A 27991-nucleotide genomic window follows, 5' to 3' on the forward strand; every position below is an offset into this window, starting at 1 on the left:
CTTCCTTATTAAATCAGTTACAAGTTTTCATTTTTCTTTGCTGAAGATTTGAATAAATCTTAAAAAAATCTATAAAACAAATTCTATCTGGACTAGTAATTTATCAATACTTCTAATAGCGATCTCCATTTTTTATTACAACAATTAATTGAACTCTATATTCTATTGTACATCAGGAAATGATTATATTTTATTGGTAAATACCCTCAACAAAAATATTCAGACTTGGATATTACAGGTCTAATTTCACAGCAAGAATGTATACATCTCAGTTTATTTCTAATTTTTTTAAAAAACCCTATTAAATATCTGAAGTTTAGTTTGAAACTAGTGTGAAGCACATAATTTTTTCAAGTGCAAAGGTTTGCTAAAACTATTATTGAACAATTCAAGTATTCTCGCCCATATTAAGCAGCATTTTCACATTCTCTTAAAAGAAACAAATTCCACTCGTAAGTACTCAATATTTGTATTTATATAAGCAATATGTTTAAAAAAATACTTTAATAAGCTTTTCCAGAATTGCAGACAGGGAGCTAGGTAAGAGACACAGGTATTACCAACAGTGCAAAATTACTATGTGAAAAATTTATAAAAACTACTTTGCAATTTTTTTTTTGATTTCTTTCAAAATATCACTTTAAACCCTTTATAAAGCCAACAGTCAGGCCTGTTGAGTTGAAGGTTTGATTCAGACTGCACACAATGCACTTTATGGATCAGGACACAATAGTGCTTAAAATATACATTACAATCACTATACAAAACTGTACTGACTTTTCAAACCAATTTGGAAGCAATGGGTTTCATCTTTTCCAAACTGCACTAAAAGCTGTTTGAACTGGTTGCTAAATTACAAGATTTTTAAATAGTACTAATAGTGCAATGTCTTTATCAAGTTATAGTGGCTGCATTTTAAAGAACATGAATAAAATATTGTATAAACACCTGCATAAATGAGATGCACATTATAATTAAATACTTAAAAACAGCTGAGCATTACATATTGAGTATGGAATGTCAGGATTTTCTTAGGCATACCATCAAAGGTAAGATTAAAGACCAAAGTAAAGTTTCTGAAAAATGTACACAGTGCTATATTTTACTTACAAGCCTGAGAACAATATATTTATAAACTTTCCTATGAACAGTCTTGCAAGCATTTCCAACCTGCAAAAATACAGACAAGGAACAGAAAATAGGCCTTCAAAGTTGCAATAAGAGTTCTAAAAGCATTGCCTTGCCTTGCTTTGATATGCTTTTTAAAACATAATCTTTGATACGAGGCTACAAAAACTTTGGATTTTCATATTAACAAAACTGGGTTTGGTCAGCCATGGCACTTTCCCTAAAGCAGTACAATTTAGAAGATTAAATATTTTATCTATACATGTATACTGCTTGTAGCCAACAGACAATAAATACTAGTCTTACAATGTTAAAGCATGGAATTCATCAAAAGTGTTTCATGAGAAAGCAGAAGGCTAAAAAAAAAATCTCCAGAAATTACAACAAAATTGTGTTGGGACAATCTAAAAATCTAGTGGACTTCATAATTAAAATGAAACTCTATTTTGCCAAATCATTAAATAAGATCAACTTGAAGCTATAGTTGTAACATTTCAAGTAAGCCCCAAGACAAGCACAAAATAAAACTTTATTTTATATAGCCAATGTGGCAACCAAAAAATGAAAGACTTTATATGTCATTGAGTGATTGATTCTGTACACCTTCATTATGGCCATAATCCAAATTCTTTTATATATGGGAACTGTCACTACTGAAATATCCCCAGACTGACAGGATTTGTTTCAAATGTAAAAAAAGGTTAACAACCTTTACAGTACCTCAAATCCGTGCATATTAGTGCACATACACACCGTAATAACTACTACCCACACTCTTCTACTTCCTCAGAAGCAGTTAATCCATGGATTTGTTGATGCAGCATAAGGCCCCTCGGCATGCAGGCTAACATTTGTTCCTCATCAAGGTAGCCAGATTTAATTGATTCAATTCCTAATTCTACTGTGCTCACCCAAAATGTACATATAAGCTGATAAAATAAGGTAATGGATGACCTTGACTAATAAGATTTAAACATTAAAGCCTTTAGCTGATTTTTTTAGACTATCTCATAAAAAGAAATCTGAAAAACAATTATAAAAGCAAGAACACTTGTGCAATTATAGCATCATGCTAATCTAAAAACTTTTAAGTCACTATTTGTCCCAAGATAAAAGTTTGAAAATTCTGATATTTGTAATTTGGGTAAGCAATTTAAATATTTAAAATTTCTACTGCTTTCTGAAACATGACTTTATTAATAAAAAAAGCTTTAGCAAAATAAAGTGAAGCTGACAAATCCTCAGAAGATCAACTCTCAGAAGATCAGTTTAACATACTGTACAAGTTATGAAAATTACATACTTCTTTTTAGTATTGTAAAAATCTTTCAAAGGCTACAAAATCTGGAAAAATACAGAAAGTATTTCTTATTTCCAGATAAGAATATGGAAAGACATCACTGATGTCAATAATTTTACATACAAACCTCTTGGTTTATTTTTAAAATATAATTCATTCATATATATGTGTGTGTGTGTGTATATATATATATGTATCCATGTATGTGTGTGTGTGTATATAATATAATATTATATATATATATATATATATATATATATATATATATATATATATATATATATATATAATTAATTAATTACACACAGATAAACACACACACACACATATGTATGTATATACATATAGACACACATAGACACACATATACATATACACACATCAATGAATTCTCATGCAACTTTCAGGATTTACAGGCATTTCTTAAACTGTTCAATATTGCTTCTTTCTTCATGTCCATTTTATCAATTCTGCTTGGGAATTTTAAGTTATTTTTCAAAGTATAATTTAGATAACAGGTTAGTGCCCTGAAGTCATCTAAAGAAATTTGCCGGAAAAAAATCCCAACAACCTCTCAACCGATTCTATAGCAACCGGCTCTCTGATAGAAAATTCTCCCACATGCTGTATCTGCATTTCAGGATTTTAAAAGGTAACCTTAGCTTGGATTAGGAAGCAATTTAAATATATTTCAAAATCTCCATAAATTATTTTATGGGATTTGAATCTGTAAAGAGAACCTATTAACCCTGAAAATGCAGACATCCCATAATATTATTTGAATGAAACGTATTCAGTCACCCACAGTGTCCTGGTCTTCAAAATTTCCATGGGCTACTGTTTCTTGGAAAATTTCAGAGGAAGCTGTGCACTCTTTGTCACTGCTGTTGATTCTTCTCCTTTTCATGGGCCTTTCATTCATATCTTCAAGATCATGCCTTGCATTTGAATGAGGAAGTTTAGAATGATTGGAAAGGTTTTCAGGCTCATAACCATTTGTATCGAAATCTACAGGATGTGGTTTTTTGCCAGTTGTTGGTCCATTTATGTGCAGTCCTTCAATTTTCACGTCATCTTTATTTGATAACTCACTTGGCCCATTAGTAGATACACCTAGAAAGAAAAGAGAATATAAAACAGAAAAGAAAGAACTCCCATCTTTAAAAAACAAGTCACAAAAACAAATTATGCATATGACATTATCAAATATATAGAATACATGCTTGGCCAATTTGTAAGTATTTAGCTTTTAAACAGTATAAGTGACACACTACAAACGTGGTTGATGACATGATGTCCCAAGCTAAATTTAAATAATGCTTATCATCTGGTATGCATTTTCCCCTGCTTCTATTTACTTAATAATATTATTTCAGATGTCTCTAGAACTGCATTGAGATGTTACAGTGGGCTGGGAAACCAGTTTTAAATTTATCCTTGGTGCTGGAAGTTTAAAACGTAGATATGGCCAATCCTTCTCTCTCAGTCCAAGCTACTTCACAACAAAGGAATTAAAGTGAAAACAAGAGATAAAAGGAGTACCACACTGAGTTCTTTAAAAAAGATAGGATATGAATCCGACAGACAAATAAATAAAAAATTTAAGGTAGCCCTGTGATTAAGAGTCTGCAGACTGTACATGAGCCAAATAAATTTTGCAGAATTGAATATTGCAGCGTCCATCTTTTAAAAAATGACAAAAATAGGGAATTGTAGAGAAGAATAATTTAAAATTAGATGAAAATTACTTGCAAAGATGTACTTTGTTGGCTTAAATAATGTACCATTAGAGAATTTAGATGGAAGAAGATATTTTACCTACCATTTTGATTACTATTGCTGGTTGTGCTGTCCTCTCTTTCCGAATGGCTGGTGCTACTATTGGAAGTTGTAGGAGGAGGGCTAGGAGCTCTGCTGGATGCTGCACTTTCACTTTCATCTAAAAGACGATCCATGTAGTCCCTTTAAAAAAATGATAAAGAAATTTGCTCTTCAAATGCTTCACTTTAATGTTCCCATGTGATACAATCCTACATTGAACAATCTGCATTCACCTAATGTTAAGCCAAGATTTTAAAACCACTGTTATTATTGAAGAAGACAAATTTGTCTGCTTTGCACATTAATATTAAATCCTATTATGCTAAAGCAAAAGTATAAAAATGACATGGTGTTATATATGATCTAGGCAAGTTCTATTATCGTACTTAAGATAAAAAGCTCAAATTCAATAAATATGTAATAAGATAAAAAATAATAGAGTAAAACCCTAGAAATTCAACAATTAATTTGTTTACAGCTTGGCATAGAATTTGATGCTCATGATTGCTATTTCTAGGTGAAAGTACTTGAGAATAGAAGTAACTCTCACTTACTGATTACCCTAGTCATGTTCAAAGTTATTGGGGTGCTAAAAAATAACTTTATAAACAGTCTTCATATTTACGACTGTTGCAGTATCTTGCAGTCATGTGATCTCCATGCCTCAGAGTTGACTTCTGACCAATAAAGTCAATGGAAAAGCTACCAGTAAAACTGCAAGTTGTGGTCATGTGATGTGAACATGAGTGATTCACTTAATAACCATAGATGAAGTGACGTTGTAAGCCTATTGCGATCATATGATATTGTGCTTAACAACCATGTAACTTACTGATGGGGTTGCCAGTCCCAACTTCCAAGTATGGTTGTTAAATAACCAGTAATCCCAAGGCATCATTCTAATATAATATACCTTAGTAGAAAATGTCCATTTAAGTTCATTTTAAATTTTGAATGGAGATTTATTATCAGTAAATAACACAACAAAGGCTTGTCTAAAGTAGCTATTCTATGCCAAGCTGCTAGAGTTTTTAAATTATTTTTATGATCTTTTTATTTGTTGTCTATTGTATAAGGTTGTTTTTTTTTTTAATTCCTAGGTGACTTGGGGCTATTTATTGTTGAAATGTGCACAGAAATTCTCGAGGGAACTGGCATACTCAGCAAGGTCCTCACTTTGCATAATGCTTTTACAAAAGAGAGAGGGTGAGTGTAATCCTAGATTCAGATCAAAAGAATCTCAGTTAAAATTCCCATTCACTGATTTTCCTATTCTTTTCTAAACTGATATTGACAACAATAAAGAAACATTTTCATTTCTAATTAATTTAGAAAGCTGTCATTTTTTAAAAAAATGATTTCAAACCAGCTCAAGATGAGGAAACTAACATGTAATCAACGACTTACGTTACACCAGGATGGAGATTGTACTTCTTTTTACCAAATCTTGTCTGCTGAGCAAAAAAGTCATATCGTTCTGATTTTTTCCACATGTAGTAAAATGCTACACACTCTCCAACAGATCTTGTTCGTACCTGTGTTTATTACACACCAAGAATATAATCCACTTTAATATAAAATTCATAATAAAGAACATATCTATAGGAAAGGGAATATTCAATATGGAACATTTTTGTTAAAGCCAGCGGACAGCAAATTGCTTTTTTTTTTTTTAACTCAAACATCATGCAACACCCCTTTTTGAATTTGTAATGCTTGGCATACCACCCTTACCACTGTCATTGTCATAATTGTGGTGATACTCTAATCTTGCCTACATATTCATTTTCTTAAATAATACTAGAATAAAGTAGTAGGACTATAATACAAACAATAATCAAAAATAGATCTCTGTAAGTTAAGTCTCAGGCAAATCAGTTTTTAATAAAGTGAACAAGAAACTATGGCTTCTATTAAAGAATAAAGTCTTGTTGAGTTTGTTGGAGAATTCCACTGTCATGGAGTAGATGTGGTGAAAAATTATTTGAAATAACACAATACAGAAAATCATGAGTTTTTTTAGTAGCTAAGAAAGGTGTGGGAAAAAGATAAACTCAACATTTTAGCTAATTGACAACAACGATGGACCATAAGCAGGGGGCTAATCAAAAGTGGTAACAGCCTTGAAAACAGTGAATGTCTTTCTGGAATGCAAAAGCTTATAAAGAGACTAACAGAATTCTGTACAATCAAAGGAACATTATCTCAATAAATTACTGTATATCCCAAAAGAATTAGTGCCATAATTGCATAAGCCACTAGAACTGCAATCAAATAGTGTAACATCTTTTGCAGAATATAAACAAAAGGGGTTTTAGAGATGGAATCAATAGTAAATGTCCTGATACATTGACATTAGAGCCAGTGATTTGGCAGCAGTACTTCAAAGATAAGGAGCCACTGTAATTTCTCCATAATGCCTCCATAATGTCTGCTTTAAGTAATACAATTTCAAGGTACTGCCAAACAGTACATAATGACTGCTTGAAGTTCCAACGAGGTAACATAAGGGAGCAGGACATGCATCAGCATTGTAGGATCCTCTGGGTGAAATGGGATTTAACAGCTTCTCCAAGGTTGTCACATGGTAATGCCAGGTTCTCTAACTTATCCCTAAACTTAAGCATGGTTAAAGTTAACAAGATTCTCTGTTTAAGATGGATAGAAAGTGATTATATGGCAACTTGGTCAGTTGTTAATGTTAATGACGGTTATGTGATAGCCACTGGTGTTCAGTGATAATCACTGTTAAATTGTGCAAGGAAAATTCAATCTGTGAAAAGATCATAACATCCCATAACCGAGAATAACTGCATTTGTCATTCTGAGCTCTCATGAGGTCAAAGCCAAAAGCACAAAATTAAAAGGAAAAAGGCTGAGGTAGTTGCTGCCAGTCACAGTGGATGACTCTGCTTAACTGTTTAAAAAAAGCCTCTAAAAAAAAGTGCCCTCTACAGGAGGAGGCGAGAGAACCACGTGCCTCTTCTACATAAGGAATTTTTTGCCTTTTAACTCTTGCTTAACTCTGCTCAAGTGATCATATAGACTAAATGAGGCACGTGGTTCTCTCGTCTCCTCCCGCAGAGAGCACTTTTTAAAGAGGCTTTTTTAAACAGTTAAGCACTAAGCAGAGTCATCCACTGTGACTCTGGCAGCAACCACCTCAGCCTTTTTCCTTTTAATTTTTCTTTTCTTTTCATGACAGTGGTGAGGCCCTGCCTCCCCTGCCTGCACGTCACTGGTTGAGAGAAAGAAAACTGAAATCTCCCACATACATTTTTGCACGTAATGCTTTCATTACACAGGTCTGCAAAAAAAATTTTTTTGAGAGCTGTTTTGGTTATTCCACATAAACTTTATGTTTTTTGGTGTGCTGAATCTGAAAATGACCTCCATTTTGTCATAGGACATCACATTTCCTTACAATTTAGGTAACTATGTTAAATAAGGCAATACCTCAAAATAAATGGAAATAGACTTATAAAATTAAAGTTTTATTACAATATTTTCATGAAAATCCTTTTCTGAACTGAAATGAGCTCATCTACACACACTAAGCTCAATTCTTCTTCCTTGTGGGGCTCCCCTTGGTGCATTTACGCTTGTGAGTAGCATCTGGAATGTCTCTCTGAAGCATCCAACAGTAGTCTGCCATCATTGTAATGCTCAATTTTCCCTGGTATCTCCTTTCCATCTCTTTAATGTCTTGGTGGAATCGTTCACCTTGTTCCTCACTCACAGCTCCCAAATTTTCAGGAAAGTAGTCAAGGTGGGACTGGAGGAAATGCAATTTCAAACTCATCAGGCAACCGAAAGCTTGAAATGCTTTCAATATTCTTCCGACGATCTTTTTGTAGTGTGGATCTTTGTTATTGCCTAAAAATTTCTGTACGACTTCTTTAAACGCAATCCACCCTTCTTTTTGAGGATCCGTCATGGTATTGACAATCTCTTGATCTATAAGCCTTCTAATATCTGGTCCAACGAACACACCTTCCTTCAATTTTGCCTCTGACAGGCATGGAAACTTGGTGACCAAGTATTTGAAGCATTCTCCATCTCTTGGAAGTGATTTTACGAATTGCTTCATCAATCCCAATTTTATGTGGAGAGGTGGTAGAAGAACTTTATGGGAATGTACCAAAGTTTCTTGGAGGACATTTTTTTTACCGACTGTTAGCACTCTCGGCTGCCAATTCTTCTTGGTCCAGTGATTTTGTCAGTTTCGACTGTCCCATAGACTCAGAAAACAAGGGTATTTGGCAGCATGCACAAGATCTTCAAGTCCGCACACACTTGCCAACCATGGTCTTCATATTTAGGTTTACGAAGAACCAATTCCAAGTTCTCGTAGGTTTCCTTCAAGTGTACGAAATGACCTACAGGTATGGAAGCGTAAAAACTGTTGTGGAGTAAAACTGCTTTGAGACTTCTTTTTGAAGAATCTATAAAAAGACGCCATTGCTCTGAATCATATTAGATTTTAAATTGACCCATCAGACCTTCGACATTGATGCAATAATCAAGTTGTCTTCCTGGGCGAAGTAAGGAACGAACTCCTTTTCACGATGTCTGAATCATGAAGATGACACTCCTGGCAACAATAAATTCCTGCTTCTCAGCCTTGATCCGAGTAACTCAGCGGCATCTTTGGGAAGATTCAAGTCTCTTACCAAATCATTCATCTCCTCCTGAGAAAACAATTTTGGTCTTGTATCATCTTCAAAGTCAGAACTTGATTTGTCATCTGGTTCAGGTATGACTTCACCTTCATCAGAGCTAGGTATCTCTTCCAAGGTAGCAGGGGGCTTGGGTACTGGTATATCTGTGCCATGGGGGATGGGACGAATGGCTGAATGAAGATTGGGGTATGAAATGGAATGCTTCCATTTGGAATTAAACCCTTTCATATCGCATGAACAAAAGTAACAGTCATCACTATGGTTCTTTTGCTCACGCCATACCATAGGAATCCCATAACGGAAAGATTTTTTCTTACCCTTGAACCAGTTTCGGAGGTCCTGAACACACCGTTTGCACACTTTATGAGGGGCCCAAACTTTATCTTGATCTCCAATTTTTAGTCCAAAGTATGCAAAGTATACTTTTTTCACAAAGTCTGTAATATTCTGCTGTTGCTTCAACACTGTATAATCACCACAGATGAAACAGAAACTGTCTGGCAAATTAAAACACTTTCGCGGAGCCATAACATAAAGGTTGAAGAATGACGAGCTAACATGAATTGCGATGATAAAGTGTGAACCAAGAACCTGATGATGATCCGTGCACAAGTGTGGCATGCAGGAGAGAGCAGCTCTGTGTCTGTACACAAGATGTCACAGTGCTGGCCACGCCCCCTGCACTGACCGGAGATGCTGCTATCTGCCCTGTGTCTCCCTCCCACTGGATTCTTCAGGAAAGATTAACCCCTTCTACCATTAGCACAGACTTAAAACTGGCTAGCTTATGTATATACTGCTGACCATCAGATTTACAGTGCTATATATTTTTTTTACATAACTTGGACAAGCCCTTTAAAGTTTTTTTGGCATTTTATATCTTAAATGGACTTAAATGCACATATGAATTAATTAATAGTAATTTGGACCTTAAATTTGGTTAAATACCCATAAAATAAAAAAATACCAAAAATTAAAAAAAAATGATAAATTTAAAGACAATTTTGCATGTTGTGGCAAATCATGATGTCTAGTAGTTTGATCAATATTTTATTTGTTTTCAGCACACCAAAATACATGGAAATTAGATGAAAATAATCAAACAGCTTTTTAGTCATAGACCTGTGAATTTATTATACAAGTTACTAACCTTGTTTGCTTGGATTAAGTGAAAATCCTTTCCATAAGCCTTCAAACCTTGTTCAAAATTTCTACATTCTTCTTCTGTCCAAACAGATAGCTCCTCTGAATTAAAATAATACAATACACAAATTAATAAGAAACTGCAAGTGAAAGTCAAAGAAGGAAGTCTATGAATTCTTAAATATTAAAAGTGAGAGCATATCTCATGTTTGAAACTGGACTTTCTCTTTTTATTTAGATAAAGGTATTTGGAAACAGGGAAGCTCCTTATAATGTACTTAAAAGAGTACATGGAGAAGGTGAGCAAATGCTTCATATTGTAAGCATCTTCTTCCTGCCTAATTTATTTCCTAGGATAGGGTTGGGGGTTAATTGGTTTAGAAAGCAGAATCTAGCAAGGGACTGTTCCTTTCTTTCTGTCATTTTTCATTTTCAGAGCATAGAAGTTCTTTACATTTACACTTTTACAGAAATCGATGCATTGTGAAAATACAATGCCATGAGTTGCCATCATTATCTTTTTTTTTATGCTGTACTAGTTTTCAAGATAACCAAGGTAGTATGGAAATACCTCCACAGCAAAAGATGTGCTATGAATTAGGTCCTCCCTGTCCTCTTCCCGTCCCACCTCCTCCACCACCCCATCTTCAGATGAACTCTCTTTCTCCATATCTACCAGAAGGAAAATATGGTTACTGTAATATATGTATATACCAGAGCTGAAGTTTAAGAGAATAAAATATTCAACTGAAATAAGTATGAAAATCACTGTGGCTGTGTGTGCATGTAAATGTAAGAAACAAATTTGAAAAACGATGTAGAAATTCACAATAGTGAAACACATTAAAAAAATCATACATACCCCGAGCTGCTTTTACATTAAATCTCAATCTTCTTAATGCTTCATCTGTATCAAAATTACATTTCACTAATTCATACAAAGCCTGCAAAAGAAGAAGTCCAAATTGTCATCTAAGGTTTCAATTTTAAAATTCTAATGTTAAAAATGACAGAGCTCAAGCAATATGAACTATGATCTCCAGGCTTTTCTATATCTAATATAAAAATACAGAACCACCTCTTCAGGATATTCAAAAATGTTATGGATTTGATATAGGCTATTATTACTTTGCAGTAACATCCTGAAGGAGTGGCCTGCTTAAAATGCCTCTGTTGATGGAAAAAGGGAACCAATTTTCCCCGATTATGTGGTTTTAAAAAAAATCATCCACACAATCTTCTTCCACTGTTCTGGACAGCTCACACCCCTCCAGGGAAAATTTTAACGAAAATGTAAATAATAAAATGGGGAGGAGGACTGCTGCTAAAAACCAACTCCCTTTTTAGACAGTGGAAAAGCCCTGTTGGCCAATGAAGATTTCCATGTATTTTACCTGTTCATTATCTTTAATATGGGATCCTTCAGGAATTGCATCAATTCCTCTTTCATCGCCTGTACGTCTGGAGGCTTCATTAAGGAATTCAATCACTTTATCTTCAGTCAAGTAATCTGGATTCCATAGCAATTGATCATCATTTTCATACACTAAAATTAGAGACAGATAATTACAGGTTTCCTAACAACACTTAAATATCAGATAATTCTTTGCATTCTTTGCAGGCAACTCATAAATTTCTCATTGTTTAAAATATTAATGAAAAACAGGAGACCTGACTTAAAGAAGGGAAAAGCAAAGAGCTTCTGGAAAGTGCCTCATTTGTGTACTTTACTGCTTACCTTTTTACTTATTTCACCCAGTTCCAAGTAAGCACAAACTAGATTTCTAACAACATTACATATTACATAGTTATTATTTTTAAATGTTTATATGTAAGGAAAAACTAGTACTTGAATGTTAAAAACTTTTTTGGGAATATAATAGCAAAAATATCCTGATCCGTACTTCCTAACATCCTTTGCAGAAACTATTCTAAAATTATATTATATCCTGCCAGCTATAGAAGATGTTACCAAATATGACATCTATGAATGCTGCTAGCCTCATATAAAACCATATAATGAAAACTGAAGTGTCTTTTAATCTTATAACTTTTCCCTTTAACATATAAATGGAAGAGAGGGGAAAAAAGCACACAAAGCAAAAGAGAAATAAATTATTACATATTTTCTGTATTTAATTAGATTCTGCCTTTATTATTTTTACAAATAAAGTGGCAAATACACGCAATACTCCTTCTTCTTCTTATTTTCTTCACACCAACAACCCTATGAGGTTGATTGGGCTAAGAGAGAAGTATTGGCCTAAAATCACTCAGATGGCTTTCTAGCTTAGTTGGAACTTGAACTGATGGTTTCCGGTTTTCTAGGTGCCTTACCCATTAGATCAAACTGGCTCTCAACTATAGGAAATATTTCAGACTAGTTTCGGAACACATCATTTTACCCTGACATGAAATAGTACAGTTCATAATTCAAAGTCGTCCATTAATATAGCCAATAACAGAATCAAGGTATTAGTTACCCAGCTAATTAATCATTAAGCATTGAACCAGGCAGAACCAATGTTATGAATTAATTGGAATTATATTTATTTCACTGTAATATATACAGTACCAAATTTCCAACTGGAAAGAAGTGTTGGAGTTGCTCAACCAATAAGTTGTTCTTAGAGTTTCTGCAATTTCCAAAGTACCACAGCTACAATTTCTGAAAAATGCTTTCACTATTATAGCTTCTGTAATTCAGGCATCTTGAAATATTCTTATTGATCAGTAATTCATGGGATGTTAGGAATTCTGAAGTTATATATTTTTAAATAAATCAAAGTGATTTCAGTTCACATATAACACTAATTTAAAAGCATTATAAACACACCAAGACAAACAAACCAATTCATTTAAAATGGCGCTCAGAGCCAGCTTCTGTTTCCTTTGTATTATTTCCTCAGTATGAATAAATCTAAAGCTTCCCTATATATTCTTTGTATCTTGTATCTTATTCTTAATTGTAACCTTAATTAAAATGAATTGCCAATTACTTTACCTTTCTCATTCTCTTTATATTTAGATATACCAACTGGAATTTCAGCTTGATACATGGAGCCCACCATAATTTCCTGTTTGGGAAAAAAGTATGAATTATCTATAATCACAGATCAAACACCATACCATTCAATAATTAGAAAGACAGTCAAATACCAATTGCAATAAAACATTTTAAGAGTATGAAATAAGTATATTCTTTTGTATATTGATTTCTTTATGTATTGTAAACAATTACACAGGCTTAATAGTAGCCAAATTTGCCAATAAAAATGCCAGATTCCACTGATTTTTTTCAAAAACTGCCAAATAGCTCCTTACTTGAATGGCTAAACAACTCAGGAACTTGGAACAAAGAACAAGTTAACTTTCGATCCAAATTCTAGAATTACTGCTGCCAAATGCAAAGAGTTTGCAGCAGCTATAAACTACAACTCCAGAGTCTGTCTAGTTAGGATATTGGCAAAGCAGATTACAACCTATATTTAAAGTTGTTCACGAATAAGAAAAGATTCTGGAATTCTGACTTTTTATATGAGAATGAAGCAAGTACACTTAAGTAATAAATGATCCAATTTATCTGCAAAATTGAACTGTTAGCCTTGAAAATCAGATTAAAAACAAAAATCTGCAGAGTCAAAACAAGATTTTCAGTCTGACCCTAGCTATCAGGCAGACACAACAGTGAAACGTTTCCCCCAGTGACAATCATTTGGATAAAGAAGGGGAGAGGGGAGGAAATTCCAATGCAACATAATAAAATTGCAGATGTAACTAACAAAAACATTTTTCCAACCCTCCCTTGCTGTATTAACAGAATCTTCTGAAATGCTCAATACACTTTATTTAATAAGATTTTAACAATGATTTTATTTAAGTCAGATTCAGAACTTTTAAAATAAACTACAGCTGCATGCTTCAGATTTTCTGGCAAAGTACTCAGTCTGTGAGATCATTCAAATTTAATCTTCAAATAGCTTCACTGCAAAGGCTCCTTGAGTCCCATCTAGCTGGGACTAGCTTCGTAAGGAGCTTTGAATACTCATAATGTTAGGAAATATTTTTCCCACAAATTAATTTGTATAATAGTCATATTATGTTGATACAGTTTATCATAAAGCTCATATTTACTTTTTTCCAGTCTTCTGAAGGAATATAGTCTTCGTCTTCTTCAGATTCCTCTTCTATTTCACTATCTATATTTTAAAAAATTAACAGTTTTCACTTACATAGGGATAGCTATCCTGAATTTACATTTTTTCAAACAAAATATTTTTTACAGACAGATTTTTCAAGTGCCATATCTGGTTGGTTAATTAAATAATGAACTGTGATGTCACAACCAACTCTGTGTGACTAATTGTGGTTGGTATGTCCTGACTCATAATACTCTGAACTACACTAAGCTAGGAGATTTCCGATTTTGAAAAATATTGAAATGTACATTCTAATATATTTATTTTAGGCAAATAGCATTGCTAAAGAACTGATACATTAAAGATGTTGCCTAGGAACATCTATATCTTGAAAGTCCCCAAAACATAGTACTAAAATATAAAACAAGTTTTTTATCAGAGGCAAGTTTTAGCATGCAATACTTTAAAAAAAATAGAAATGTTCTTTATATAAGGAATCAGGAGAAAGGTTCATACAACTAAAAGTTAATTATATTCTTTCAGGGATATACATTATAAGGATTTATACAAATGGATCAGAATATATTAGCTAAGCAATTCATTGTAAAATCATTTAATCATCCCACAAATTCCATACAACAAAGGACAAACAAAATGACATTTTAAAGCAGAGATTCATGGATTAAAAATTATCATGTCATATATTAGTTTTGAAAGCATAAAAAAAATTGCTGCATTTTTGGACTAACTTTATGTTAAGAGCATTTCTGCTCATACATACATATATGTAATTAGAAATAAGCTAAGCAAAAAACAGACAGTAATGGAAGAAAAATTAGTTAAAATTCTTAGCATTCATATAGACAAATATAACTATTAGAGCAATGATTGAGTCAGCAATAACATCAGCTAAGCGTCTATTTCTCTAGCCAGTTTTCCAAATATTAGTTGTGAATATCAGAAATGGAAAATTTCTGTTTAACAAATCAGCCAGCCACCTTTACCTCTCTTCAAGACCCCCTTCCCCTTTTCCCACCCTTCAATATTCAGTGTGACAGTGCTCAGAGCTTATTATCTCACTAGCAAACAAGAAAAAGATATCCAGCTGTTAGAAATGCTCTCTTCCAGAACACAGAGGATTTTCTCACTTGAATGCAGTAATAGCAGCATATGTGCTATATATACCTGGATTATGTTTTTACACATAACTGCAAGTTATATTCTTCTCAGAAATATATTAGAAAGTAGGGCAGTAGATCTTGAGATTTAAATACAGAATTCAGAAGTTTTAACACCAACCAGCATTACAGAGAAAATACCTTCTAAGTAGATCCATTCTCCTCAGTAGATCCAATGATATCAAGAGACAAGACTTTAGAGACTTTAGAGAAGATCATTCTCCCCCTCCCTATACAATTTATCCTTGATAAGTACCTTCACTGTAAAGACAAACAGCAACTACTATCTGCCTTTCTCTATGAGAAAGGAAAAGGCAATCTTTTATTTGTACAGAAAGTTCTTACTGTCTCCAACCAGCAGTTGATAAGAGCTCTGAAGTTCATAAACATTGTCATTCCACAAGAAAACATTTTCTCCTTGCAGATGCTTTTAAAATATTAGAGAAACGAGAAGAGAGACTCTTTCCCTACATCCAGAAGATTTCAACTATAGAGGAAAAAAACCACTGCCTTTAAATTTGTTCTAATATATAAAAGTAAGTACTGCAATCATCAACCTGATTCAAAATTCCAGATTTCATTGTTGCAATGGTTCTAGCTCTCCTGATGTTCATTTCCTGCATATGAGAATGCCCAAATATTTGTACAACTTCCATCCATTTTGAAAATGCTTGAAAACTGATTAAATAAATACATACTTGTATCAAAGTATTTACAACGACGTGGGCGAATTATTTCTGGTACTACAGATGAAACTGGATCACCATTTGAGGACTGTGTCTCATCCTCTTGACCTGATGAATCCTTGATAGTCTCCTCCTTAGAAACAATGTAACAAAGATAAAAGCAATTATTTTACTCTACCTGGCTTCTAACAACATAATGCAGCAAAATAAATACAACAGTGATCTTAAATCAAAGGTCCAATTAAATGATGAATACAGCAAATAAAGCGAACCAAAGCTATACATTAAAACATAAAAATCAGTATATCTTAAAACTAAACATAGAAGCAGCCTAGTAAATATTCACAAGAAATATTTCAGTTTCAATATTATCACTGGAAAAAAAATTCACCTACTCATCCTTTTATATCATACAGGATGAGACCAAGAAAAGGATAACTGATTTTATGTTCATATTTAATTGGATAGCTTTATTATTATTTATGAACTTGAACAGTTCTTGAGGTTATCTTCTCCCAAGATATTAAAATATTTTAACCAATAATTAAAGGACAGAAATAATCTCCCTAAAAAATTATGTTTCCCCCAAATGAAGAGACAACAGATTGAATGTACATGCACAGATTTATATGCACATTCATGCCCACGCATGTGTGTTTGTGTGTAGACAAATACACTGTTGAAAGCTTCTTCCCTCGTTAATTTAGAATTGCTAAGTCTAGCTGAAAAATATCTCTGTATATATATATATAACATATAAGCTACACTCCCAAAAAGGGGATGAAGAAAAAAACAAATCAAAACAAAAACATAAATGACTATTGGGTAAAATTTTCAGTGAAAGTAATTGATTCTTTTCTGCATAATCTCATGTGAGACAATCATGGCTCATGTGAGAAAAGTATGGGGATGAAAGACTTCTCTGCAACTTCCAGAGGAAATAGGAATACCACCAAGTATCAAAGTTTATTCGTGACCATAGACCAATATTCTATGTACCGTATTTTCACGACTATAAGCCGCACTGAAAATCCTAAAATTTGACCCAAAACCGGCAGTGCGGCTTATAACCCGGTGAGCTTTATATGTGGAAAAAGATCTCCCAGCTGCTTTCGGGGCTTCCTGGAGCGCCAAGAACCTTTGCGCTGTTCTCCGCACTCTCCTCCGCTCCTCACGACTGCAATAGATGTCCAGAAGCAGCTTTTGGGGCTAATGGGGATTGGATTTCCAGCTCGATAGCCCCTGCCGCTTCTGGACGTCTATTGCAGTTGTGAGGAGCCGAGGAGAGTGCGGAGAACAGCGCGAAGGTTCTTGGCGCTCCAGGAAGCCCCGAAAGCAGCTGGGGGAGGCGCACGGCTTGGTTTCTCCTCCCTGGACGTCGCAGCAGCAGCCCCAAGCGCACCGATCTCTGTGTTTTTCGCATCGGGGTGTGCTGCAAGAGCATGCCCCGATGCGAAAAACACAGAGTTCAGTGCGCTTGGGGCTGCTGCTGCGACATCCAGGGAGGAGAAACCAAGCCGTGCGCCTCCCCCAGCTGCTTTCGGGGCTTCCTGGAGCGCCAAGAACCTTCGCGCTGTTCTCCGCACTCTCCTCGGCTCCTCACAACTGCAATAGACGTCCAGAAGCGGCAGGGGCTATCGAGCTGGAAATCCAATCCCCATTAGCCCCAAAAGCCGCTTCTGGACATCTATTGCATTTGTGAGGAGCGGAGAACAGCGCGAAGGTTCTTGGCGCTCCAGGAAGCCACGAAAGCAGCTGGGGGAGGCGCACGGCTTGGTTTCTCCTCCCTGGACGTCGCAGCAGCAGCCCCAAGCGCACCGAACTCTGTGTTTTTCGCATCGGGGCATGCTCTTGCAGCACACCCCGATGCGAAAAACACTGAGATCGGTGAGTTTGGGGCTGCTGCTGCGACGTCCAGGGAGGAGAAACCAAGCCGTGCGCCTCTCCCAACTGCTTTCGCAGCTTCCTGGAGCGCCAAGAACCTTCGCGCTGTTCTCCGCTCCTCCTCGCGACTGCAACAGATGTCCAGAAGCGTCGGGAAACGTGCGGCTTATAACCCGGTGCGCTTTATATGTGGAAAAAGTTTGAAAAATTAACGTTAATTGATACTGCGGCTTATAATCCGGTGCAGCTTTTGGTCGTGAAAATACGGTATATAGTCATGTCATAAATCAAAATAATAAGAGAAAAACCACAGCTAATTATCTTTTGACATGGAACAATCTATATGAAAAGTAATCCTACAGATTTTCATTACAGTGATCATGAGGGAAGAGTGCTTTTTTACCTTTTAAAAGATTTCTAAGCTTTTATCAGCTAACAGGAAAAAGTGTTTCTTCCATGGCACAGTTGAAGCAATTAATAAAGAAGAGTAACTTTAGTACAAAGTGCCATTTCTACCTCCTATTTACAAGCTTCATGGAAAGACCAAAAGCTGGTAAGAGTATATGTTCTTCTGCGAGGGAGAAAATATATAAATATTTAAAGGAGTAGATAAATCCTGTTCCACAGGCCAGTGTTATAGGAAATTCTGCTTCTAGTGTAAACCCTAGATCAAGAACACATAGCATGGTTTCTTATAAGGGCCTCCCAGACTCCAGTGAAGTGAGATTCCACAGCAGACTGAAGTTATGTGCTTTTTTTCATGAGTAGTCAAGCTTAGATTCAACGTATAGTAATTAGAATAGATACTTTTCTCCTTCAAAATTAATTTTAACTAGTGTTTCAAACCCTCGTGTGGGCTTTCACTGTAGTGCAACCTAGCTCTGGCCTCAGCTTGCACTGAAATGCAATGAGTGAAGAATTCCTCCTAAGAATTTGTACTGAATTACCTTCAATTCCCCTCCCCCCACTTTATAGACACAAATTTGTATGCTAAAGTGCACTAAACTCGGCTCTCTGGTCTTGAAAACTGTGATTCCAAAAGGAATGTGATTATTTTCATGGTGCTTGACAAATTTAATCATTAGATTTTTGTGCACAAGCTGAAATAGTTTCCTCGGTCTTTCTAGCAGAGGAATGGAAAAAAAATATTTTACACTGTTCAATGTTTAGGAATTGTCATTCAGTTCTCTTAATACCTTTAAATATCTGTTAAATTGATTGCATTTGATTTTCTATTTATGAGAGATTTGTATGTATTGTTTTGTGAATGTGACTATTTTTGTTTTACTACAATTATTTCCTATTTTTTCTTCCATAGATAGGTAGTCCTCAACGTTCAACTACAATTGAGCCCAAAATTTCCATTATTAAGTGAGACAGTTAAGTGAGTTTTGTCCTATTTTATTACCTTTCTTGCCACAACTGTTAAGTGAATGAATGCACTCATTCACTTAACAGTTGTTAATTAAAGTAAGATGGTTGTTAAATGTATCTGCTTCCCTATTGACTTTGCTTGTCAATAGTCACAAAAGGTGATCACATGACCCCATCATAAATATGAACCAGTTGCAGGCACCTGACCTTGATCACATGACCATGGTGATGCTGCAACAGTCATACATGTGAAACAGTCACTTTTTCCAGTGCCATTGTAATTTTGAGCAGTCACTAACAAATGGTTGTAAGTCGAGGACTAGTTGTAAAGATTAACTTTGAAGTCAGCATGTATCAGGAAGAGGATGATGATATTATCTGCATAAAGAAAAATAGGTAATGGTTTGTTTCCTAGTCCTGGGGGAATGAAATGAACATTTTGTCAGAAGTTAGGTATTTGTTAGGGACTTGATATGCATATTAAATTAAAAAGAGGCTTATTTAAACCTTCTTACAATGGGAATTTAGGCTGAAATGCTTCTATTCACCGTACATTTGATTTGTTTATATATACTTTTACAGAATGAAATAATTAATCTAATAAGATTGCAATCCATAGACGTGTTTGATGATTTCTATTATAAGTTTTAGAGATCTAAAATTTCTGTTACATGGTTTAGGATAATTGATTAGTCTACAATTGATTTGGAACTGTTGTGTCCTGAATCCTTACCAGCCAAGACCTGTTTTTCCTCTAGCCAAGCCATGTGGTCCCCACATATGTTTGCTATATTATTTATTGACAACATTTAAGAGACTGTTTGGACAGAAATTAATAGGATTTAAAAAAAATTTTCTTAAGATTGGCACTGAATAATAGCAATCAATGTATGTGAAGAGAAAGCCAGCACAGGAGCCCACTATTCTGCATTAGCTTTTGTAAGTAATGCCAGAAGAAAAGAAGATAAAATAATCACAGGATGGAGATGGGGTCAGCAGTGGCAGCTCTAGAAAGTAAAAAGAAAGAGGGAAACAAAACTAGATGTAAATGGAGGCGGGGAAAGAGATCAAAGAAAAGAAAAGGAAATAAAAGATAGTTTTCGTCAGATATATTACAATTTCAACATGAAAACAGTCTCTAGCAAATGGTTTATCTTCAAAGGCACCAATGCTTTTCAACAGTGAACTTTGCAATTGCTTGAATTTCCTGTCCACTTTTACTTTCAGCATCATTTTCTACTCTTTTAAGAAGTACAGGGAATGGAAGAGCCCCATCCACAAATAATTATTTAATGGGGGGGGGTGTCATTTTCTTGTACATTACCTGTTCTTTATAGGATATATACAGGAAGCTAAAAATACACAAATATTAACACTATATTACAAGCTAAAATGACTATAAGGATAACTGAGGCTGATATGCATTCTTCATTAAAAGACTGCAGGTGATTAAAGAGCTGACGCTTGTCAGAAGCACTCTTAGCTACAGCCACCATCAAAACACCTAAAAATGGCAAGAAAACAAGAAAAGCAATAAACACTCCTTACAGGAGTTTCTTAGCTGTATCAGGTTCTTTTTTTAATGCTCCCAGTTTATATATGGTATAAAGTGTCATTCATTCATGTCTTCCTTCTAATACTATTTTTTTAAATATTTAGATATAAATATGATTACATCTGCCTCCTTGGGATCTGATTTTAGAAACAAATGTTTTCAAACCTTTATTTATTTTGGACAATACCGTTAGTAATGTATCCCAGTTTCAATGAAGAAACTTCACTAAATAAATAGAAAGATAGATGGAAAGAAAGAAAGAAAGATTTGCTTTGCCCAGATTTGATAAGAGTGATTTTCAATGTTTCCAAGTGCAGGTTTCATTTTTTGAAGAACATTATCAGAAAATGTACTCTTAACTCTGCAGTTTTAAAAACAACTGACTGAAGTATTCTAACAAGATTCTATGACAGAACATGAAACATGTAATTGGTAGCCCACAAACTGGTTTGTAGTCTGTCTGCAGCATCAAGCAAGAACAATCTCAGATGTAGATACTATATATGTACTAATTTCTGAAGCGCAGGCCACATATTCCTATTCAATTCTTCAGTGCTCAGATGGGCTGCTTCCATCAACTCCCTATGCAGGTGCAATGAAAAAAAGATTTCATTATCACCACCATTTCCTTTCTAACTCTGATTCTAGCTTAATGGATATATCTCAAATCTTCCACAATCTGTGGGGGAAAAGAAAGTCCAGTGGTCCATCTATTTTAATGTTTTTACTTCCTAACAACTTATGAACTAGAGATAAACAACTTATTGCTTATAAGCTCTCCTATAAACAGGCATTTTAAGTGTTCAATGTTCCTGCCACTTCATCTGAGATTCTGAAACAGATCTAGTAGTAAAATATGTTGTTAGTATGCTATAAAACAAAAGGCCAGCCTTTAGCATCAAATAAGAAAAAGGCAATATACTAATGCAGGTTATATTTCATTGCAGGAATGCCTTTGGTCTCCACAAAAAGGTTAGTAGAGAGCACTGTGAGAGCCTAATTTGCCTTCTGAAAACTTGTGTTATATGACTGGGAATACCTATTATTACAGCTACTTTACAAATGTACCAACTGCATTTAAAATATGCCTCTAGCTTATAAAGTCCTCTATTCCCATAATCTTTGTGTTATAAATTAAACAGTTTTTTTTAAAAAATGCAGAGAAATACAGGTCTCATTGCCTCAGACATTATTTCACATTAATTACAGTAAGACTTTGTTACACTTAAGTAACTTTACTTTGCATTCAACTTGTTAAGGTGCCTTTGTGATTGATTGGTTGATTGATTGAATAAAGTTAATTAGAAAATTGTTGTGTGATATCTTTCAGTAGAGCCAGTAAGTGGGCTATTTTCTATCTACCTATAAAAAATAACTGAGGTTTTACTTAAAACAAAGTATCTCAAAATAGGAAAAAATAAAGTTCTTAGCAGCACAATCAGAAACAAAAATTTATTTAATTCAGCTTTCCAATTGGAAGTACGGATATATCAATTTGTCAAAAAATTCTGCAATTCTTAAGTGAAAAATGAGAATTGGCAGGAAGAGCATTTTAATCTGAAGACCTTCTTGGACAAAAGAAAATGGCATATGCAATAGTCATACAAATAAATTTCTATAAATGTCAGTTCATACTGGATATAAAGAAATAATTATCAGTGTGTGTGTGTGTGTGTGTGTGTGTGTATGTGTGTATACACACACACATGTGTGCATGTGTGCATATGTACATACACACAGAGACATATTGTTCAAAATATAATGCCAAAGTAGCCACTGCATATACAAACACTTTAATATGCAAAGTGTTCATATATTAGAAAGTTGGTTTTCAATTATCCATTTCTAAAACATCGTCCCAACTGCCAATCAAAACCTGTTGAATAAAATTTACTACCAATGGCACAGGAGACTAACAAACATCAATTTTCTCTAAGGAAAACATATTCAACATCTCCTGACAATTCCACTGAATTCAGTATTGATACTCCATCTTTTATTCAGGGTGTGCTCCAAAAGGTATTCCTGGCAAATATCTAACAATGGCAGAATAATGCAAGGAAATATACTTCTTCAGGTAATTTCAATCTAGGGAATTTAGATATTTATGAGTGATCAAGTGATCAAACAGAACTGTCTTCTGTGATTAAAATGCAGTATTATAGACTACTTCTGCCAACTGCCAGCAATTTGATTCTCATAGCTCAAGGTTAACTCAGTCTTCCATACTTCTGAGGTCAGTAAAATGAGGACTCAAACTGTTGGGGGAAATATGCTGACTTTGTAAACCGCTTAGAAAGGGCTGTAAAGCACTGTGAAACTGTATACAAGTGTAAGTGTTGTCGCTATTATGCAATGTAGCCCAAATATTGGCAGCAGCTATCCAACCTTGACTGATTTCAAAATAATCCAGATCTTGTTAGGGAGAGACTGCCTAAAAAGGACAGGGAATGCTAGACACGGAAGTAGAAAAAAAAACATATCAAAAAAAGGAAGTGGAAAAAGCACTTTAATAGTTATGAAAGATAACCATAATATGGCCAGAAAATTACCAAAAGATGAGTTCACAGAAATATTTTATCTATGTCAGTATTTCTGAACCTTCATAACTTTACGCATGCCGTCTGAAGAATTCTGGAATTTAAGGTCCACACATCTTAAGAGTTGCTAAGATTGAGAAACATTGATCTATGTCACCAAATCCTGACTAAATTTTGTGCAAGCAACTATCTCTGAACTATTTTCAAGGAGAAACCAAGATGGAGCACATGATAAGTCTATCTGATAAGTCATTGGAGTATGATTACTGTGGGCAATAACTTTTTTTAGTGTGTATGTGTGGGTGTGGGTGTAAACATTCCACACAATTATTATCATTAAGCTCTGGTCATACACCTATATTGTTCTGTTTCACTATATACCATTGCAAATAGAAAGCAAAAAAGTTTCTCTAGGTGTGTGTGTAAGTGCAGGCAGGCACATGCTTTCAGGCCTCAGTTTTATCAAGTCGCTTCAAGGTGCCAAGAAACCAATAAAAAGTATTAAAGTTGCACATGTCCTGTAACTGTTAAATTAAGTTATTAATGAAGGCAAACAAAGCCAATTCAATGCAATTTAAGAAAAAAACTGAAATTAAATATCCTAAATAAATATTACAGAGGCAATTTTTAACAAATTGGCTTGACATATTTTAGCTTAAAATCTGGAGAAAAGACTTGGCTTTAAGGAGAAAAATTCAACTCCATTTCCCTTTTTGTATTTCCCCATCAGCTTTCATAGCTTGTTGTTTGCAAAAAGGACAAAGTCCCACGTTGGAAAAAAGGAAAACTTTTTGGGGGAAAATTAAGGATGTGAAGGATCCTGAGTGCTTTCAAACTACCGTATTTTTCAGGGTATAAGACACACGTTTTTCCCTCAAAAAAAGAGGCTGAAAATCTGGATATGTCTTATATACTGAATACAGCATTTTTGGCCTCCCGCCCCCTTTGCAAATCCTGCCTCCTTTGCAAAAATGGCTGTGCATAGCCTTTAGGAGGCTTCCAGTGCTCTTGGTGCCTGGGGAGAGCAGAAATGAGCGAAAAACAGGCCGTTCCCCCCCCCCCCAGCCCCCAGCAACACTCTATAAGCCTCCTAAAGGCTATGCATTGCCCTTTTTTGACAAAAATGGCTCCATTTTTGCAAAAAAGCTCTGTTTTTTGCTCGTCCCCCCCCCAGCCCCCAGGAGCACTCTACAAGCTTCCTAAAAGTTATGTATGCACTTTTTTGTGTGAAAAATGGGCCGTTTTGGAGAGGTCTGCAGAGTGCAAAAACTTTTTTTTTTAATTTGCCTCTTCAAAATCTTGGTGCATCTTATACTCCAAAAAATATGATAATTGCAATTGTAAAACTAATTTCTAAATGTTTATGGTAATTCTTTACATTGTTTGCATTGGGGAAATTTTGTTTCATTTGAAAAAAGAAAGCAAGAACAAAAGAAAAAGCCTGGAACAATAGCAGATGTTAGCACGGCACTATATATTTACCAAATGCTCTATTATAGCACTTTCAGAACAAAATAGGATTTTTATCCAATTTTTATTCTAACAACATACAGCAAAATAGCATTTTTATTACGGGAAATGGAGCAATGTAAACAAGGAAATATTTTTAGTAGATTAAATGCATGGACCAAAGATTAATAAAATTCTTAGGAAAAAATACTGTAGTACTTCATATGATATTTCTATTATTTATTGATGCCTCTTAGATTTTTTGCATTGTCTTTTGTGCTCTGCACTGTTCCATATTATTCTCTTGATTAATCATGTAACATGGTAACATTTCTGGTACTACTTAAAATTAATTAACATTTTCTTTATTGTAATATACTGCAATAATTATAAAATATGCCATTTATTTGCAGATCAAAAGTGAACAATAAATACTCCCAGATAACAGGGTGAAAAGATGAACCTTTCTAATATGATAGCCCAATACCTCTACTCCAAAATTAAAAATATGATTAGCAATCTCAATTGCCCTACTCCAATTTTCTATGAAGTTAGTTACTTATTTCTTGGATCTCAGACTGTATTTGAAATTAAAGCGGGCAGTTTGCATGCTTCCTCATTTATTTTATTCATAAGTAATGATAATGGCAGAGGCTGAAGTTGGAAAGTCACTAATAAGTCACTAATAATTTTAACCGTGAACAGTCCCCTCTGATTAAACAAATATAAGTTCTCTCCTATTCAACAGTTAACTAAGTGAATGGAACAACAAGCTCCAGCTTTCTTCACAGCCTAGATTTAGTCTCATAAAGCCTTCAAGATTCATCTTGTCTCAACACTCAAGAATTGCTTAAACAAAAAACAGAGAAGACACTAACATGTACAAAACTATTGTAACACTGTGCTTCTTCAAAATAACCCTAAGAAGCAGTCAATCCCAGCTTGCCTTCCAATCTTTAAGACCCTGCACATATATACACAAGATTAAATCTGAAAATCAAAACTACACACTAGGTTTACATTCTTTTATCTACAAGAGCTTCTCTATATATTGCAGATTTCAAATAATTAAATTCTTGCTTACCAAAGGCACATGTACATAAAACACAAACCAAGTTTTAAATTAATAAATCTAACTCACTTTATTTTCTCCACTGCACCCACTGTTGTTATCATTATCTTCACCCTCACCCTCCTCCTCCTCCTCCTCTTCTTCCTCTTCTGGTAGTGGTACAGAACCATCATAACCATAAAGGCTAAGAAGCTCATGAATTGGCATATCACCTTCCTAAAAAGAATTAAAACAGGATATGAGAATTTAACCAATTATAAAACCATTATGGGATAACTAATCAACACTGGCAACAATTGCTCCTTGGTGAGCATATGTTGAACTTCATATGTCTATAGTGACAGGGGTCAAGTATATATGTGCTTGTTAATAGCAGAAGGCAGGATGGGATACCGATGCAGTCTGATCGGATAGCCACATCACAATCAGGGATAGGAAAAGCAGGATAGAGCAATTTCTACTCTGTGCGAACAGGAAATAGTAAGACACACACAGGCACACGCGCACACACACACACATACACTACTCAATTTGATAATAGCAACAAGGAAGAAAAAGCTACAAGCGATTGGTTTGTGTTATATTGACTTTGAACAAGTTAATGCTAGGCAAGACAACAGATGTCAAATTATCACACATGAAAATGTCTTTTCAATGTAGTAACAAATGTGTACATATAAATGTACATCTACAGTTATAAGTGTTTTTCAGAAAGCTAGTTTATCTTTTTTCTCTCTACAAATTAATTACATGGCTGATTAGTGCCATATAATTAGTGCCAAAATTGTCCTATAGTGCCAGAAATATACTATAAGAACCTATTCATTCTAATAGGTAATTTTTCATCCTGAAAAATATTTATGTAGGCCAGCAATTATTAACATGGTACACATAACACACATGTACATAATATACTATGTATATAGATTATGGATAAATATCTGCATGGGTATTATACACAACATATGCACACACGACTATAGAGATAAAAAATAAAATATTAAAGAAAGAGCAACTGGAATAAATCAAACAAATAAAACAAAAAGAAAAGTCAGTTTGATGATTAAGGCATCAGGCAAGAAATCAGGAGATTGTGAGTTCTAGTCCCGCTTTAGGCATGAAAACTGGCTGGGTGACTGTGTCTCTCAACCCAACCTAACCTACTTCACAGGACTGCTGTTGTGGAAAAAACAGAAGGATGAATGGATAATATGTATGTTCACAGTCTTGGGTTAGCTATAAAGTAATAAAAATTGAATAAATGAAATAAATAAAGATAATTCAAAACATAACTGCATTTTCCAAGTCTTGTGAATTCCAAGTCTCTGAAATTCTAACAGATATGGCTCAAAGATTTTTAAAAACACCTTTTACGTTATGATTTCACCAATTAATAATCTGTTATCTGTACTCAATAAAACAATATTGAGCTAAACGTATGTAATCAAATCATACAAAAATTGATGTAACTGGCAACAATACAATTTTCAATATTGATCAAACTATCCATAGAACTGAATATGTGCAATATCTTTAATATGTACTAGCACTTTATCTGTACTAGGCTTTCACTGAAAGTCAATACTTCTGACCTTTGCTGTCTATTTTATAAGCAACTAACATCTTACTGGAGTGCAGACTCTTTATTCCATTAAGAAGCTGCACCAGTTTGATGGGACACACATTTTCATGGTGACACTTGCTAGATAAATGATTAGGAACACAGACATGGAATTTACAATGTTCTCATAATCTCACATTCACTCCTATTCCCCAGGCATTTTCACTTCACTATTTCTTTGATTTCAAGAAGAAGTAATTATCTCAGAAATCATTGACCTGAAAACAACCTAAATATTTTTCACTTCAGTCTAATATAACTAAACTATTGTATATTTTTTCAAAAAGTGCATATACCAAGAATTTATAACCATCAATATAATTCTAATCCCATATCTGATGATACAATTAGTCAATAACCAAACTACTTTCATCCTTACATAAAGAACAAGTCTAAAACTGTTCTGAACTGTTTTCAGA

General features: G+C 34.5%; 1 protein-coding gene across 3 annotated transcripts in view; it reads right to left on the reverse strand.

Moving 5' to 3' along the window:
- Nucleotides 1-2903: 2903 nt before the first annotated feature.
- The window catches only part of MIER1 (MIER1 transcriptional regulator), a 49763-nt gene continuing 24675 nt past the window's right edge, over nt 2904-27991 (reverse strand). For 2 of the 3 annotated variants that reach the window (XM_032218130.1, XM_032218129.1), the window contains exons 4-13: nt 26021-26167; nt 16090-16210; nt 14209-14273; nt 13079-13151; nt 11469-11620; nt 10937-11018; nt 10082-10176; nt 5657-5784; nt 4251-4390; nt 2904-3541 (exon numbers count right to left, since the gene is read on the reverse strand). In XM_032218130.1, coding sequence (XP_032074021.1) covers nt 3222-3541; nt 4251-4390; nt 5657-5784; nt 10082-10176; nt 10937-11018; nt 11469-11620; nt 13079-13151; nt 14209-14273; nt 16090-16210; nt 26021-26167 — 1323 coding nt within the window. In that variant the 3' untranslated portion in view covers nt 2904-3221. The remainder of the gene's footprint in view (nt 3542-4250; nt 4391-5656; nt 5785-10081; nt 10177-10936; nt 11019-11468; nt 11621-13078; nt 13152-14208; nt 14274-16089; nt 16211-26020; nt 26168-27991) is intronic. The other variant, XM_032218131.1, reaches the window with a different exon arrangement.

The sequence above is a fragment of the Thamnophis elegans genome, chromosome 5 (assembly GCF_009769535.1).
Source record: "Thamnophis elegans isolate rThaEle1 chromosome 5, rThaEle1.pri, whole genome shotgun sequence".
Taxonomy (NCBI): Eukaryota; Metazoa; Chordata; class Lepidosauria; order Squamata; family Colubridae; genus Thamnophis; species Thamnophis elegans.